A 17202-nucleotide genomic window follows, 5' to 3' on the forward strand; every position below is an offset into this window, starting at 1 on the left:
TGCAGGAGATGAATATGATGTTTGTGCCATTTGCCTGGATGAATATGAGGATGGGGACAAGCTCAGAATCCTTCCTTGTTCTCATGGCAAGTAGCTTCATTTGGGCTTGATGTAAAAATGCAACGAATAAGAAATCAGAACCTTTGTTTTTGTTAACAAATCCTTTTAGTTGTCCAAGATGCACAGTGAAATACAAGGGTATTGTTGGGACTTCTGAAAATAATAAAATTGGGGGGAAACCACCCCTTCCTACTTTCATCTACTCAACAGGTTGTTTAGTATGTGGAGTTAAGCAGGAGAATAGTTTAAAGTACTATAACGGACAAATAAAATTCTATTTGTTCAGCAGACTGCTGCAAAAGCACAGATGGAATGGCAACTTTTCCAGGCAGCCCAGTGCTAATGGCAGTCAACACTATCCAAAGAAGCAGGTGGTTCCCCTCCCCTGGAGTCTGTACCACTGCCAAATGCATATGCCAGATCATGCATATGCTCTGTTTGACTGCTCTCCCATGTCAAAAACCCTTTCCTATGAAAAAACTGGCATGCCAGGAAAGTCATGTAGCAAATTCAAGGAGTGCATACAACAATGGCCAACAGCAATAGCCAGATAGAAGTCCTATCTAGTGAGGTTTCTTTTTAATATGGGAATAGAGCCACATTCAAATATGCTATTTCCTACTTGCATTTGGAAATGCTAATCTGAGGAAATCTATGCACTCTTACTTATTTGAACAGGTAGGTCAGCTAAAAGTTAGGAAGTGTTATACACATCAATGCCTTGATTGTAGCTAGAAAGTGGTGTTTGCATAATTTGCTCCCTCCCTGATTAATTCTGCTACCTGAGAGACTGACAGTGTAATGTCTGCCTTAATCCAGAATAAGTTTTCTCAGTAATAGGCTGAAGTATACATCTAAATGAGGGCAGTACATGCATTTGATTAGATTGAGAGCTGCAGACAGGGCCCCTTTCACTTTTAATTTTATACAGCACTTTGTGCTTTTAAGCAGTCCGACAAAAGTATTTTCCTGATACCCAGTGCCACCTAGAATTCTGTACAGGAACAATCAGGGATTTCCAGAGGGCTTCTAAAAGTAGCAGCAATGCTGAGCTAGATGGACCAATTATTTGATTTGGTACAAGGGAGCTTATACCAAGTCAGACCTTTGGTCCATCCAGTTCAGTATTATCCATACTGACTGGCAGCAGCTCTCCAGAATTTCTGAAATATTCCCAGTCTTACCCGCTGATGCCAAAACTTGAACCCAAAATCTTCTGCTTGTAAATGTCCTAATATTCAGCTTTAGCCCCTTATTTTCAAAATTAATTGAAGCTTGACAAATGTTCTATTGCTGTTCCTCGATTGAGGATAACACGTAAGCAGCACATGGTTGATTTTTTTTGGGGGGGGGAGTGGACCCCACTAAGCTACCTGCTATAGAACAGGTAGGGGTTTGGGGGCAGTGTTGTGTATGTTTTATCATTAAATATAAACCACCCTCTTTCTAAAACTACTGATAAAGTTAAGCGATTCTCTCTTTCCCCCCAAATAGCATACCACTGCAAGTGTGTGGATCCCTGGTTGACTAAAACCAAGAAAACATGCCCAGTCTGTAAACAGAAAGTGGTCCCTTCCCAGGGAGATTCAGACTCTGAAACGGACAGCCAGGAAGAAAATGAAGTCTCCGAGAACACTCCTTTGCTTAGGCCGCTTGCTTCCGTCAGCACTCAGTCCTTTGGGGCGCTGTCAGAGTCTTATTCTCACCCGAACATGACCGAGTCTTCAGACTATGAGGACGAAGATGACGAAGACAATGAAGATATCGACAGTAGCGATGCAGAGAATGGAATGACTGAAGAGAGTATAGTAGTCCAGCTACAGCCCAATGATGAACAGGATTACAGAATGGCAAATACTGTTTGAACTTCAGAACAAATGGTGTTAACTGAACTCCTCTGTCCAGAGAGCTCTACTTTTATGTACACATACATAGGGAAGCACATTGTGACCCTGCTGTTGCTTCAGTAGAAGCAGCTGTTCATATAGTGTTCTATATAGTTTAATCTCATTACAGGTTTCTTTGTTGTTGTTGTTTTGTTCCCATTTGTCTTTTGAAGACAAGCGTTTTAACTGGACTTCACAATGGTAATGAGTAACATGGGGCACTCCCATCACTAGAGACGACAATGCACACAGAAAGATAAGTTATTTCAGCACCTTGTTAAAATGGAGTTTAGCCAGGACAGTAAATATTTTTTCTTGCTTACAGTATGTTGGTAAGCAGAGGTTATATTGACAACGTTATTTATTACATGTATGGTACGTTCTACCCTGCAAATCCAACCAAAAAAGTATATGGGTATGTGTCTGTGAGGGCTTTTCGTAGAACAGCTAGTACTCAATGAAAGAACAAGGTAGGCTTGTTTTAGTATTCATTTATCAAGAGCTTCTCCAACAGATGAGGGAGATGGGCTTTGATCTCCGTAGAAAAGCAATTTGCCTGCCCTTCCCATTATCCTATTGTGCTTGCAAGAACTGCTGGAAGTAGTGAAAGAAGTTTCAGCATCACTTAGGCTTAAACATTTCCTGAGGAAAATAATCAGGATACAAATGTATTCATCTGGCACACTTCGCTAAAAGCAACTCAGTTTATTCTTAAGACAGGGGTGGGGACCAATGCAGAAAGGCACCATCAGGCCACACCACATATAGAAATACGGAATTTTGTGTGTGCGCTATTGATTCTCAGAGGATATATACCTCTATACAGAGCATTTGAAGATCCATTAGTCTGCTACAACTATGCACATAGAAAAATTAAGTATTGGATTTGAAAAATGAGTGCTTATAAATATCTAACAGAATTCTACTTACAGTATATCATGGAAAAAGATAAATTATATACAATTGTAACTATGTAGAAAGTAGCCACACTTCTGTATAATTAAACTGCAGAGATTTTTTTATATGGCCTTGTATAGGAAAGTTTGAAAGGATGTTAATAAAACATGTTTTCCACTTTAATACTGTATGTGAAAGAACTACATAACTGAGTGTTTAAAAACTACAGTTGAACCAAAATGTAGTGGATTGCTGTGAACACAGAACCACAAAAGCAATCTTCCCAGAGGATATCCAAAGGGGGGGGGGGGGAGGCGCGAGAAAGTGTGTTCATGCAGTAAGAAAACCCCTCCCTGCCACTATGTGGCATTCAGGCAGCAGCATTCCATGAACAGACACTTTGCCATCTCTGAGTAGTTACAACAGCAATTGAGAAACTGGCCTTCCAGGTGTTGCTGGACTAGACTCCCATCATGGGCAGGGCTCAGGGGTGATGGAGCAGTAGTTCAGCAGCATCTGGAGTCTCCACCCCCTGTTTATAGTGAGTGTCACATAGCTGTTCTGTGTTATTTTCATGCAAGAAATGGTGCAGAGGCTGCTGTCAGTGGGAGCTGTGAGCCAGTATAATAAAGTCAACTTTTGGGAAATGCTTGAGGGCATCAACCATATTACCTGCTGAAGATTTAACCTAGTTCAACTGTTGAATGCCTAAGTATTCACTCACATTACAGCAAATAGATTTTAGGGCACAACACATCAAGAATTACTTGTGCAAGCCTGTTGAAATCAAGAGCCCTATTGAAAAGCGTATTTTGCTTTTCATGTCCAGTGACCAATATAGAACCAAGAAAATGAACAGTATATGTTTGTCACTTATAATATGCTCAATTCTAAATTACTCGTTGCAGTTTCTTTGTTAGGCATTGTTCAGTTTTTATAAAACAACAACACATAAATAAAGTCTCTCTTTAGCCTGAGTGCATCAATGCCCTCATCATATTCAAATATCCTGTCTTAGGGAAGCCTCTGTCAACTTAAAAGAAATGCAAATGCTGTCAGTAGTCTTCTCACAGCAGCTGAGAAATCATTTCTGCAAGTTGTGTTACTGTGGTAGCTGAGGAAAGGTCACTCAATGTGACTGGAGGAAAATTAAGATAGTGGGGGGAGGACAACGACGACACACAAATGAGTCAACAATCATTAGATGAAGGACTCTTCTCTCCCCCGCCACACATGCATACACACACAACCTGCTTACAAAATAAAAGATTATCACTAAAGTCCTAAAGCTTTCAGTGCACAGTATCCCTATTAAAGCTCATGGGCAGTAATAATATAGATTGTAGCCCTTAATTTCAAAAGTCTTGTGCTTCTTCACCATGAAAGCTTATGGCAGCCCATCTTGACATGCCTTCCAGATTTTGGGACTATCATGCCTATCAGCTCCAGCCAGCGTGGCCAATGGTGAGGGATTATGGAAGGCGTAGTCCAAAACAGCTGGAGGGCACCAGTAGCTCTGCACTGCATCTTTCACTGCATATAAATCCTTTAAATGTTTTTAAATATCTTAGTTTTATCACTCGTGTTTTTGTCGCCCTGGGCTCCTCTGGGAGGCAGGGTGGGATATAAAGTTAACCAATAATAACCCTCCCTGGCCCAGTGGTTCTAACAGGTTCTATAATAAAGTCATTACTGATAACAACTTCATTTAGACGGGGGGGGGGGGAATTCAATAGTTCATCATGTGCATGTTGCATCATGTCTTGCAGGGGATGCTTTCCTGGACCTTGAGTGATCATTTGGAGTGGCAAAAACCTTAACAGTGGGGGAAGTATATCCCCAATTCATTTTTTAAAAAGCGTATTTTGGCAAATGGCACAGGTGAGGTTCAATACTATCTCATTGGAGGGCAGCCTCACAGAGGTGTGGGTGGTTTAATTATTTATGATGTTCAATGCATTTTGGCTATTACTGGTATATAGGCACATGAAAGTAGCAGACAGCTAGCTACATGGGCTTCAACACCATCTCATAGCATAAATGCTCCTGGAACTCTGATGATCCAAAGTTTATTTTGGAATGTTTGTTATCTGTTACACATGTTCTGGCTAATATTTACATCATTTCATTATGTTGGCTGTTAAAGAGACATCAAAAACTTTGACAAAATTCATAGCTGTAGGTGCCATGGTTCATGAGGTAGATGCTGTATGCCAGGTGACAATTTTGGGAAATGGCTTTTGCAGCCTTTTACCAACTTGTACATGTCTTCCCAATCTTCCTGAGCCCCTGTTGCAGCCTAAGTGGAAACTGCAAATCATAACATAGGACTCTTTTATAAGGACAGGAACAGAAGAGGAGCTGAATAACCATCAATCTGGTTCCTTCCTCATGACCATGGGTAGGCAAACTAAGGCCCGGGGACCGGATTCGGCCCAATTGCCTTCTAAATCCGGCCCCCGGACGGTCCGGGAATCAGCATGTTTTTACATGAGTAGAATGTGTCCTTTTATTTAAAATGCATCTCTGGGTTATTTGTGGGGCCTGCCTGGTGTTTTTACATGAGTAGAGAGTGTCCTTTTATTTAAAATGCACCTCTGGGTTATTTGTGGGGCATAGGAATTTGTCCATTTCCCCCTGCCCCCCCCAATATAGTCTGCCCCCCCCACAAGGTCTGTGGGACAGTGGACCGGCCCCCTGCTGAAAAAGTTTGCTGACCGCTGCTCATGACAGCTTAACTATGAGCTGAAAACCACTTTTTACCCAGCAAGACCCCTCTGTAGAGATATGGAAGTTTGATCAAAGTCAATCAGTACAACAACCCAGTCATAAGCAGAAGTCACAGCATCAAACTAAAGTGTATGCACTAGAGAGAATGTTGATCTACTTTATCACTGAAGGTGCATACTCTGAATACACCCATCAGAAGCTGTTTATCAGTTACATTAAATGTAGCTGTTTATGAGTTACACCAATGGTTTGACGGCAGCCACTGCCCCAAGGGAATGTGTAGATATTCAACAGAACACACCAGCTAGTACAACATAGTTGGACTGTAATAGGGTTTGATGGAGGGGCAGGGAGGGACTTTTATCTTTATGACTCTTTGAGAGGATCTCTATGCAGTCAAAGAGTATGAGCTATGAGAAACCACAAAAAGTGCAGGAGAAAATATGGTAGATATTCACACACTTAAAGGGCGCATACTGAACATGGCAGAACAGCACCAAGCCTTTAGCTATAGGAGAGCAAGATTTCAGGAGGTGGTGCTGTATAGAGCGAATGGCTAATACAGACTGAAGTCAGGTACGGAAGATCTAGAGAAAACCAGGAAAACAATGAAAGTAAGATCAGAACAGCAAAAACTACTTGAGTTTAAGAATGCTTAGGGTTATGGTGGTTTTAACTCTTGAGAGATATGCAACAAGCAGTAGAGTGGCTGCAAAAGCAGGTTTTTATACTAAATGTACATATGGAGAGCTACTAAAAATGTTGTAGAGCAGGTCCCCTGCCCCATGGCTTCTCTGTACATCCTTCTCCTTTCCACTTTCAGCCTTTTTAACATTTTCCCCACAACAAAATGCACATGGCCCTTGTTACACTCACCGTTAAAAAAAACCTTACTACTCAGAAGCAATTACAGTGGTACCTTGGGTTATGCACTTAATTCGTTCCAGAGGTCCGTTCTTAACCTGAAACTGTTATTTCAGCCTCCCGCTGCTGCCACACGATTTCTGTTCTCATCCTGAAGCAAAGTTCTTAACCCGAGGTACTATTTCTGGGTTAGTGGAGTCTGTAACCTGAAGCGTCTGTAACCCGAGGTACCACTGTAGTAAGTTCGATGGAGCTTACTTCTAGGTAAATGGATCTAAGATTGCACTCTCTCATATGCATGCACACAGTCCCTTGTTCACTGTCCTTACAGACTTCTTCACAATGGGAATGCAATAATATTTTTGGTCTCTGTCCTGATGGTTAAGGGGTTTTTTATAGAGCTGTTTCAAGCACTTCAACTTACAGAAAATTGATCAGAAAAGTGGTAAATCTATTGCTGACACAGGAATGAAACGTGCCACAGTTGGGGCTTCAAAACCTTGTGCTATGCAGATTTGACTTCTGCAGTCATTTCCAAGGCTCTCACTCACTACCAAGCTGTTGCTTTGCTACAATCCTGTGTGGCCTATCCCACACATTTTCTCATGTAGAAACCAACCACACAGAAGCTGCTTCAACTGCCCTTTTCAACATTCATCACTCAGACTGCCAGTCAGGTCATGCCTGTCATATGCCAGCATGGTGGAGTCCCTGTCATTAGATGCATTAGCTAAAATGCACACACAAGTCCTTCCACTCCAGGCATTATTGTGCACAAATGGCTTCCCTGCCTCCATATTTGTTTCGTCTGAGAAAAGGGTAAATGAAGACAGCTGCCCAGCAGTTCTATGAACCACTGCTAAGTACTGAGGTGGCTGCTTGGTGCAAATTTAAACGTAAATGCATCTCCCCCACTGGAATTTTGGAGGAAAGCAACCTGATGGATCCTTTCAGAGACTCGCTGAATTCCTTCCAAAACCAGCATGATTTCTTCATTTAGCACTGTCTATACCCAGTGGCCATCCTAGTAATATAGAAGAGTCAGACCATTGCCCCATCTACTTCAGCACTGACTATATGATGAGTGGAAACAGCTCTACAAGATTCCAGAAATAAGTCTTTCCTAGCCTTATCTGGAGATACCAAGATTGAAACTGGGGTCTTCTGCATACAACGCTGGTGTTCCACCACTGAGCTGCTGCCCTTCCCCTGCTACTGATTAGCTATCCCATTTTATTTTCTTTAGTATAAATAGTCAAACAAGTTTAAGAAAATGGCAGTTCATTGAGAACAGAAAATATCCCTGATACTATACAACAGCAAGTTCAACCAGTTTGGATACAGCTTTCTATTCTATAACCTGTTCCACACATTTTGAAGGCAAAAATGTTGCATACTACAATATTGCAGCAGCCTAGGAACGCTAGCCAGAACCATTCAGGGCTTTTTGTATCAGGGTGTAAATTATAGCGCGCCTTAATGCAAGGATCTGAGCCACACATGCAAAAGCATGTATTCTGTAGAAGTAACATATATTCCTCACAGAAGAGCTTGAGAAGCATCTGCACAAAAGAAAACATCTGAGACCTACTGAAGTCATCATCTATTTCTATTTATGAAGAGTGAATAATATTAAAAACAAAGGGAATGCTATTAACAGAATAAAGATTGTGAAGTTAAAAGACAAAAGTGTGTATAAAACTTCTATTCTTCACCAACCTTTCACCCAGCTTAAAAGAATCAACTCATTTTGATCAGTTAGACAAAATCAGACTCATTTCTTGAAAAGATAGGCAGACTTCAAACAAGGATTGCAAGGGCTCATTCATATCCTTGAGAGGAAGCGGGGGTAGTAGTATAGCTGTTCCCCGTGCTGACTCACTTCTCACCACTCGTATTTCAACTTACTTCTCATAAAAACAAAATTTGTGATGAAACAGTTCATATATACCACCAGGACCTTTCTAAAAACAAAGCTTTAGCTAAGTTTTTAAACTAGGACTGCAATATTTAATTAAGAGTAATTAACTAAAACGGTTCCCTGATATTGAGAAATCCCCTTTTTCCACCTCAGGAAGCAATACCACTTTCATGATAATGCTTACCACAGCACATGTGCATATCTAAAAAACAAAGTATGCTTTCCACTTCAGAACTATTTTTATATGCAAATTTTGCACAACTGTCAATTAAGGTTCTTAATTGGGCGGCAGACTTCTAAAAAGGAAAAAAAAAACACACATCACGTAGCTGACTCCTAAGCCCATTTCAAGAATATTTAAGCTGTGGCAATTTCCCTAACCCAGCTGTAACATGCATTGTGAAGTGGTTCCAGATTTTCCATGCCACACAAGGCTGTGATCAGGATAGGTAATGGCAGTCTTAGACAGTATGCATATGTTCAGTCCAAGCTGACAAATCACCATGGAGAAAATTAAGTAGGACGGTGGGGGTAGAGAAAAGTTGTAACAGACCGCAAATGATAATTTAGCTCTTGCCTATGGTATGTTACCTTCAGATACTCTTCTGCTCTGGAAAGAAACATTATTCACAATCTCTAAGTGCCATAGGACTGCAATATGGTGATTCCATGTGCAACTCTTAACTCTCCCTTCCAAACTAAGAGCTGCTGGCTACAAGGGAAAAGGATCTCCACATGCAGATATAATAACCACTTAGACTGAAGAGACACACAGGCTAAGTAAGTGCTTGCTGCAGTGGAAAGATATCTATAGCAGCCTTACAGCAATTTGGGGGAAGCAATAAGAGAAAGAGGAAAATCTACATAATTTTACTTTTTAAAAATGGTACATCCCTTAAGAAGGAATAGCTTGAGGGGTGCAAGACCATAGTTCTCTCATTTTTAACATAAGCAGAATTCAGCAGAGCAACACCATCCTAGGCTATACTCAGTCTCTAAAAATAACCTTGTTTAAGACAAGTTTTTGTATAATACCAGGGGTATTGCCTCAGGGTACCCCACTCCCACAAATGCATCTTAACTGGTATAGGAACGTCTCGTTTTATTACTAAAAGCGAATGCAACAGTTTTATAGTTCAAGAAGTAATCTTTATAGGTTCAGGTCCATAAAGAACTATACTCAAATTTTACACCAGAGTGTCTCCATTACAATGAATGGGATGCACTTTATTAATAAAAGACATGACCCAAGTAAATGTAATACAACATTAAACCCACCCTTAACATAGTCAGGTCGCCACAAGGGCACTGCAATAGGACACACCTTCATAAGGGGTGGGGCAAGGGGCAGATAAGAACCACATAACACACTAACTCATACTTTATTTGGTTGGAATAAATTTATTTCATCTGTCTGTAAACAAGGTGTTTAATAGTTATGGCATTTTTTGAAATGCATATTAAATCAGATGAGTTAGACTGTATCCCAGATGTAACAAAGTGCAGGGAAATAAATGGACAAATCAGCAACAAGAATTTGTTTTAAGTCTGTACATTATCCACAAAGGCCCGAACAATAGAAGCAAATACTAGTGTCCCTAAAGTAGTGCCATTCAGAAGAAATCTTTCTTGTCAGTTAAAATCCATCTCACAATAGCAACAGTCCATTTTTTTAAAACATTAGTATGGCACAGAATACATTAAAAATTCATCACAAGACAGCCAACTCAGTTATTCCAACCAAGACCATCTTCCATTTTCTCTTTTGTATACAGAGTTCTGCAGTTCTCTTTTAAATGGACATACAAGTTAGTACTGTGCTCAAACTGACAATTTGGTTACACATGTTTCGGATGACTAGTGCACAAGGCAGTTCACTCCACAATTTCTGCAGCAAGGGCATAACAGGCCAAATGAAGATTAGATTTGAAATGGTATCCGTTTGGACCATTTTATCTTACAACTACCAACCTTCAAAACATACACTGATATCAGAGCAGCAAATCTTATTTCTCAGTTGAAGATCTGACAGACTGATCTCAGACTAGGCTATAGGTGTATAGCTGGAGGTGGTAGTTTGTTGACAATGACAATGCAGTTTCATATAAAAACCCAAGCTGCAAATCAAATTGGTCCTATGAAAAAATGAAACCGGACACACTCCAGATGGTTACACTGGGATATCTAAAGTCCATGATGGCAGCCTTTTTACATTTCAACTACAGAACAGGAGCTGGCAAAAACAAAAACAAAATTACGTGCCTGAGCTATTGCGGTGATGGAATGTCCCTAGGGATTCATTCAAGATGGGGATGGTGGTGAAGGGGAGGGGAGAAGAGCATCGGCACCTTTTCATAGTTTTGCAGTTACCCTTTTAAAAGCAGGATGCGCTTCAGACACCATGAAGAGTTTTGCAAGTCTACACAGAAGAGCAACAACAAAACTAAAGCAACACTTGTGACAGCTTTCAAGCAGCAAATTGGTTAAACAAACCAGGCACTGTATTTAAAAATGTATATATATAGATAGATAGAGATGGAAGCAAACAAACAAAAAAGAAGAGTGGATTAAAGGTAAGGACAAGGGGGAGGAAAGTAGAGATATGCATGCACTTTTTCCCTCCCAACCATGCTCTACAAAAGGAAGACTAATGAGCTGTGTAAATGCTCAAAGTGCTGAGGAGGCATTGATCAATCTGGATTGTACAATCGGCACCTTATTTAGTTTAATTTAAATTGGTTTAGTTCTCAATGTCACACTAATTGCTAAGACAAGTAACGCCTGGACTTGGCATGATTCCCTCCCAAGGCTTCAACGTATCATGCATATCATCTTTTGTGTTGCAATAGATGGTGCCAGATACAGAACATGGGTACAACAGTGATTAACATACAAACGAAAAGGGTAACTGGAGCCATGACAATAGGGAAATGTGTAAATAAAACCGCCATCTATAGGCTGGTAGTACTTTTAACACAAGAGGTGGTGGTGAAAACAGTTGCTATGTGGATGGGGAGAGGCTGCTTAGACGTCAGGCCTCCTCAGGTATAAAGCCAGTTCATAAGCTTTCTTGTTGAGTGTCCCTCCATGGACACCTTCCCTTTCCCATGGCCATAACCAATGCTGGAGTACACAAGGAAACAAGGATGAACAGAATTAAAGAAAGAATAACACCTTTCCCCACCAATAGAGGGATACAAAGGAGACACAGGTTCATACCCCATCACCCTGCATTGCTAATAAAGTTTCCACAATGTAGCTTGAGGCCAGGAAAGTTTAATAGCAATTTCCCCTAATACTTAACAGTCTGCCTAGCAACTAGAACCCAGAGTCTCTCAAGTATTTTGCCATTGAGTATGCCTTCTTATTCAATCCGCCTCCATGGACCCCTTCTTTGCCCATTACAAAGACCAAGACTGAAAGAGAAAAGAAAAGAAGTTTTACAAAGGAGTGTGTTAGACAAGGAAATATTCCAGGTTTTAATAAAGCAGTACAATAAGCATATTCAAATATTGGCATATCAGAACAGTTACCTGCACAGCATTACTATATTGTTTTGAACATTTACCTTGTTTAATTGAAAAAAATGTTTGGCAGACGCAGATGTTAATTTAGTATGACCAAGCGTTTTTAAATGAGGTGCATGGGGTATACTGTGGGGTCAGGAAGCTTTGGCTACATTTTCTTGCAAGGTAAATAAAGCAGATGTGGGGTAATATGAATTGGAATAACTGGAATGAACCTACTGTATCATATTCACTTGCTCTAGTAGCTCATAAGTCAAAAGTTGTTCACAGTACAAAAAGAATCCAATTGTGTTTATGCCAAAACAGCAGAGTCCTGAAGACCTTTAGCAATGCATGTACTGTTATATGCCAGTAGGTGTCACTAAAATGTGTTATAGTTCTGTGCGCAAAACAATCTTACATTCTCACTGTCCTCTCACTTTTGATGCTTCTACTTCTATACTAGTTGATTTGCCTCAAAGTAACTTGTAATTAGTCCAATAGGCCAACGTTTTATGTAAATTTTAAAAAAGAAATCAAACAGCACAATCCTATAGATGTCAACACAGAAGTAAACTCCACAGAATTAATGAGTCTTACTCCTACATAAATAGGTACAGAACTGCAGTTTTAGGACATATGAAGTTGAACAAGCTGAATGATGATCAGTACCATATATCAAATTAAAAAGTAAAATCCTAAGCACTGGGTTTTTAATAGACTAGTATGCAGCATTTGTGGGAAACCTGTGGCACTCAGCTGTTGCCAACTACAACGCCCATCATCTCTGACTACTGGCCATGCTGACAAAGATGGATGGGAGCTGGGAGTCCAAAACCAACTGGAAGGCCACAAGTTCCCCACACCTGTTGTATAGGATCAGGTTGTTAGAAGTTCCTTTTGGAACACCATCCAACATGCATTTCTTATTTAATTGAAGGTTTATATGAGAAGTCTGCATAGACTGGCATCCTGAAGTATTGAGGATGTCTTGGGAATGTAAAGCAACAGATATTCCATATTTATAAACTGATAAATCATCTATGAACTGCTTAGATAAGCAACCAGGTACATGTGCTCTTTGTCATATAGTTTTGCTGTACAATAAATAACCTCCAAAATTAGAAGCCTGAACTTGCATTTTTATTCTACCTGAAGCAATTAATTTCAAATGCCAAAACATTAACATCCTGGGGTGCCTAGTCTTGAGAATATGGTCTTATTCTCCACAAAGCTATTTTGACAGCCAGTCACCTAATCCAGATCTTGTTGGACAGATCAGTTGAGATAATTTAAAGGCTACATGTTTTTTAAGCAGTAGAAAACAAAACACCAGATCAAACACTAGTGAAAGTTCCAAGCTTACCTCGACCAGCTCTGCCTACAGCAACATTATATGTTGGCTCGCCACCTTGGCTCTTTGTCCTGATGTCCATTGTACAGTCACCATCCACATAGAGGCTATCTCTGATCACAGAGCACTTCTTTGCACCCAGAGTTAGACCATTGGTGAAGAAACCCTCGCGGTCTTTTCCTACAATCATATCTATTTCTACAGGCTGTCAAAAAGAGAAGTCCATAGAGTTTTAGAGCAAGCTCTCATACCTGGATTCTGAAGAGTCAATGTACACACTGAATGTACTAATGTAACAGCAAAAAGAGAACATAACTCTAGCAGAAACAACTGCAGCTTCTAAAGTCTAACACTGTATGAAGTTAATGAAGTAGTTATGAGTGCTACAAAGTAGGATGATTCCCATGTAGAGTCTTCAAATATGTTTTTCATTAAGTATGCAATTAATGATGAGACCCTGATTTTAGATTGTGAATATACATCTATGGGAGAGAAGATTTAAAAAAAGTTATATTAGAGATTCATGCTGTCTTCAGGACCACTCCCTGCAATGTGCCAAATAACTAAAGCACTATGGCAGAAGCAGAAGTACAAGGGTCTATGTTCTACATGCAACATAGGCACAAAATGCACAATAGCCTCCATTACTTATAGCTACATGGCTGTCAGTAAGTTTCGGGGATGCTATTAAGCCATATTTTTAAAATACAGTGTTCTCAAGGTTATTGTTTCTAACACTGTGCATTTCTGTTCTTTCCCACACAGATTACAAAGTTTACATTACTGCTTCTCCAATGCTAATAAGGCCATTCAGGTGGAAAATGCACGTGCTTTGCAGAACCCTCAAAAACTGGGTATGGTAGCTCAATGTTAGACAAGCAGGGGGGAAATTGATTAATTTTTAAATTTACATTTTTATGCCACCCTTCATCCGACGATCGCAGAGCAATTTGCAATATGAATACCAAAAAATGCGTAACATAGTAACAAGAGCATGGTGGCTACATATTAGCCCCCTTTTCTCAGGAATAGTGCAAGGTGTGTGTATTCATATAGCAAAATGGAAAAAGGCAGTCCAGCAAGAAAACATGCTCCCGCGGCACTGTATGATGGAATAGGCATCTTGTTCCAGTAGAACTGCAGAGTCATAGCAGGCCCCAGCCATTCCCAAAGCATAAGCCAAGATTCTACCCATAAACATCTTAGCAGCAAAGAGACTGGCTCAGCAGCTACCAAGGGCACTTCTTTTAACCCATTCCTATGCCTCCTACAGACAGGACAAGGCTAAGCCATGCTTTAATACTGCTGACAGAGCCCTCAGTATTATTCCCGATAAGGGACACTGACAAGAGGGGCGAGGAGTGCTGTTTAGAATAAGGGAGCTCGCTTTTCATGACATTTGCCTGCATAGACAGGCAGCCAGCCAAAATGGCATTTTGGAGTGGAAGGGGATAAAACCAGCCAGCCACCACCCCTGTTGTAATGCAAGATCACATTGCACACCTAATGCACGGGTAAATAAAGGGGGAAGCGCCAACAGAATCTATATAATTTCAATACACATTTCAACACTCTCAGCCTGCAGATACCATGTCGGTGAGTTAAACAGGCAAGCACACAACCTTCTCACGGAAATTTCCCCCCTTTCTTTTTATAAACTCTTATCTCGAATGATCAGAAAACTTTATGGAAAGAGAAAGATGTGAGATGGGAAAAACAGAGGAGATAGAAAGACTGCAGTGCAGAAACGGGGTGATTAATATCTCTGGAGAGAAGAGAAAAGGAGGGGTTAAAAAAAATCAGCGGCAGTGCGCCATCTTGGAGGTGAAAAAACATGGAACCAGTGGCGAGGAATGGATTCACAAAAGCCTCCTACGCTGGATTCGCAAGTCTCTCCCCAGCAGTGCGGACCAGAGACGAGGGAATCCTACGCAAAGCCTCTCCAAGAATCATCGCCTCCCTTCCCCGCGCCCGGCCTTTTCCCTCCTCCTCCTCCTCCCGCCGCCGTATTGCCGGCTATTGCTCCAGCCCAATTGCCGTGGCAATTAAGGAGCCCCGCAGCCTGGCATACAAAATGGTCCCCCGAGAAGCCCGAGGCTATTCCCGTCCCAACCTGGCCCCGCATGCCTTGGAGGCTAGGGAGGGCGAGCTGCAAGGTAGCCCAGCAGCAGGGGATCTCAAAACGCCAGCCTGCCCCCTCCTCCCTCCCTCGCCCGCCCGCCCAGCCACCAAATAAAGGGCCCTCTTCTCCCACTGCCTCAAATCACTACTTGGGGAGAGGAGCCTTGGATCCGAGGGCGAAAGGCGCAGCAATGCCCGGGGCCTAACTGGCGCGGGCTGCTGCTTTCTTCCCATTAAAGGCGCTTTTACGGCCATCGTAAGCTGCGGGTGGGCGGGAAGGAGAGGAGACACCGCAAGGAGGGAAACTCGCTGCCATTTACACCTTCACCCAGCTGGGCCTCTCCTGCTATTCCCTTTTCTCGCACCCCCCCCCCCCGTGTTTCTTTTTCGGGGGGTGAGGGGGCTACGGCCGTGGCCCAAAGCTGGGAAGGGGGCGCGCACACACATACACATAACGCAAGCTAGCAAAAGGGCAGAAAGCTTTTTGCACGAGGGCGCTCCCCGCCCCCAGATTTCTCGCCTAGCCTCGGCTCCCCCACCCACCACCACTGGTCCAAGGTGGGGGGCCAAGAGATAAATAATAATTATTGTTTTTAGCTGGGTGGCAGAGGAAGAAGAGGGAGAGATGCAAGAAACACAGAAAGCCCCCTTTCCCCACTCCCTAGTTGTGGGAGAGAAAAGGAGAGTCGCCTCCGCCGCACGCGGCGCTCCTTTTTCTTCCCTCGCCTGCGCGCGCGCTATGCATGGAAAAGAAGAAAAAAGGCTGCACTTTGCAATCCGCCCCTCGTGGGATTAGGTGCAACTCCGTGGGGCTCATCCGCCTCCTCCCCCAAAGCCCAAGCCTAGCCGACACCCCCCCGCCCGCCAGCCATGGCTTCTCCTCCAAGGGCCGAAATATGCCCGCCCGGGTTTGGTGTTTTTAAAAGGGGAGGGTTACAAATCATGGGTTAGCCTTCCATCCATCCCTCTTTTTCTTCCCCCACCCCCCGCCACTTGCTTCTCTCCGTGACCGGGAACTCCCCCCCCCCCCGCTACCTACCTACCTACCCCCGGCCGCCCTTACCGTAATGCTCTGAAAGATGCCCCCGGCCGTCGCTGCCCAGACGTACTTGGCGTCACAGTAGCCGACAATGGCGGCCTCCTGGCAGCAGCCATCGCACATCAGGTTATCCACGTAGCTCTGCCAGCCTGCCATCTTCGGCTCGCGCCTGGCGGATGGGGGGTTGGCGGGGAAGGAGGGAAGGAAGGAAGGAAAGGAAAGGGAGGGGGGAAGAGAGAGAGGAAGCCGGGACTCGAGGCGGGCGGGAGGGAAAGAAGGCGAGGACGAGAGGAAGCGGGGGAAAGAGACACACGGAGGGAGAGAGAGAGAGAGAGAGAAAAGGCAGAGAGGGAGAGCAGCCCCGCAGCGGACGAGACTCTCTGACGGACGGGAAGGCGGCGGCGGCGGTTGAGAAGGCAGGCGGGGGAGGGGACCGAGGGGGTGGGTCCACCTGAGGCGCTTGCGGCGGCAACCACTGCCGCGATGGCCGCCCACCCGCTTTTCTCCCTTTATTATTATTATTATTATCGTTATTATTATTAAATGGCAGCTTCCCCCACAGGGAGGCGAGGAAGAGGAAGGAGGCGGCCACTGGGCAGCGCCCAACCGACCCGCAGCGACGAACGGCGCGTGTGGAGGCGTCGAGAGGGAGGAGGAGGAGGAGGAGGGGGAAGGGCAAGCCAAAGAGTGCGGGTGGCCGCTGCCGCCGCCTCCTCCACCGTTCGCTCAATGCCGGGGACGCTTCTCTTCGCGGCAGGATCCCTCCGCTGCCGCCGCCTATTGGCATTGTGGGTCCTCCCGGCGGAGGGATACGCTGCGCTGCC

At 43.2% G+C, this 17202-nt stretch overlaps 2 protein-coding genes across 8 annotated transcripts in view; one reads left to right on the plus strand and one right to left on the minus strand.

Moving 5' to 3' along the window:
- The window catches only part of RNF13 (ring finger protein 13), a 48105-nt gene extending 45079 nt beyond the window's left edge, over positions 1-3026 (plus strand). For all 7 annotated transcript variants that reach the window (XM_083739774.1, XM_083739779.1, XM_083739778.1 and 4 more), the window contains 2 exons: positions 6-86; positions 1555-3026. In XM_083739774.1, coding sequence (XP_083595900.1) covers positions 6-86; positions 1555-1925 — 452 coding nt within the window. In that variant the 3' untranslated portion in view covers positions 1926-3026. The remainder of the gene's footprint in view (positions 1-5; positions 87-1554) is intronic.
- Positions 3027-9739: 6713 nt separating this feature from the next.
- On the minus strand, positions 9740-17128 carry PFN2 (profilin 2). Its single transcript, XM_083739986.1, has 3 exons — positions 16403-17128; positions 13231-13423; positions 9740-11774 (listed from the first exon to the last, which is right to left on the minus strand). Exons 1-3 carry the CDS (start codon positions 16532-16534, stop codon positions 11677-11679), a joined length of 423 nt encoding a protein of 140 aa, XP_083596112.1. The 5' UTR covers positions 16535-17128; the 3' UTR covers positions 9740-11676.
- Between the last annotated feature and the right edge of the window lie 74 nt (positions 17129-17202).

This window comes from Podarcis gaigeae (genome assembly GCF_964106915.1).
Source record: "Podarcis gaigeae genome assembly, chromosome: 5".
NCBI classification, from domain to species: domain Eukaryota; kingdom Metazoa; phylum Chordata; class Lepidosauria; order Squamata; family Lacertidae; genus Podarcis; species Podarcis gaigeae.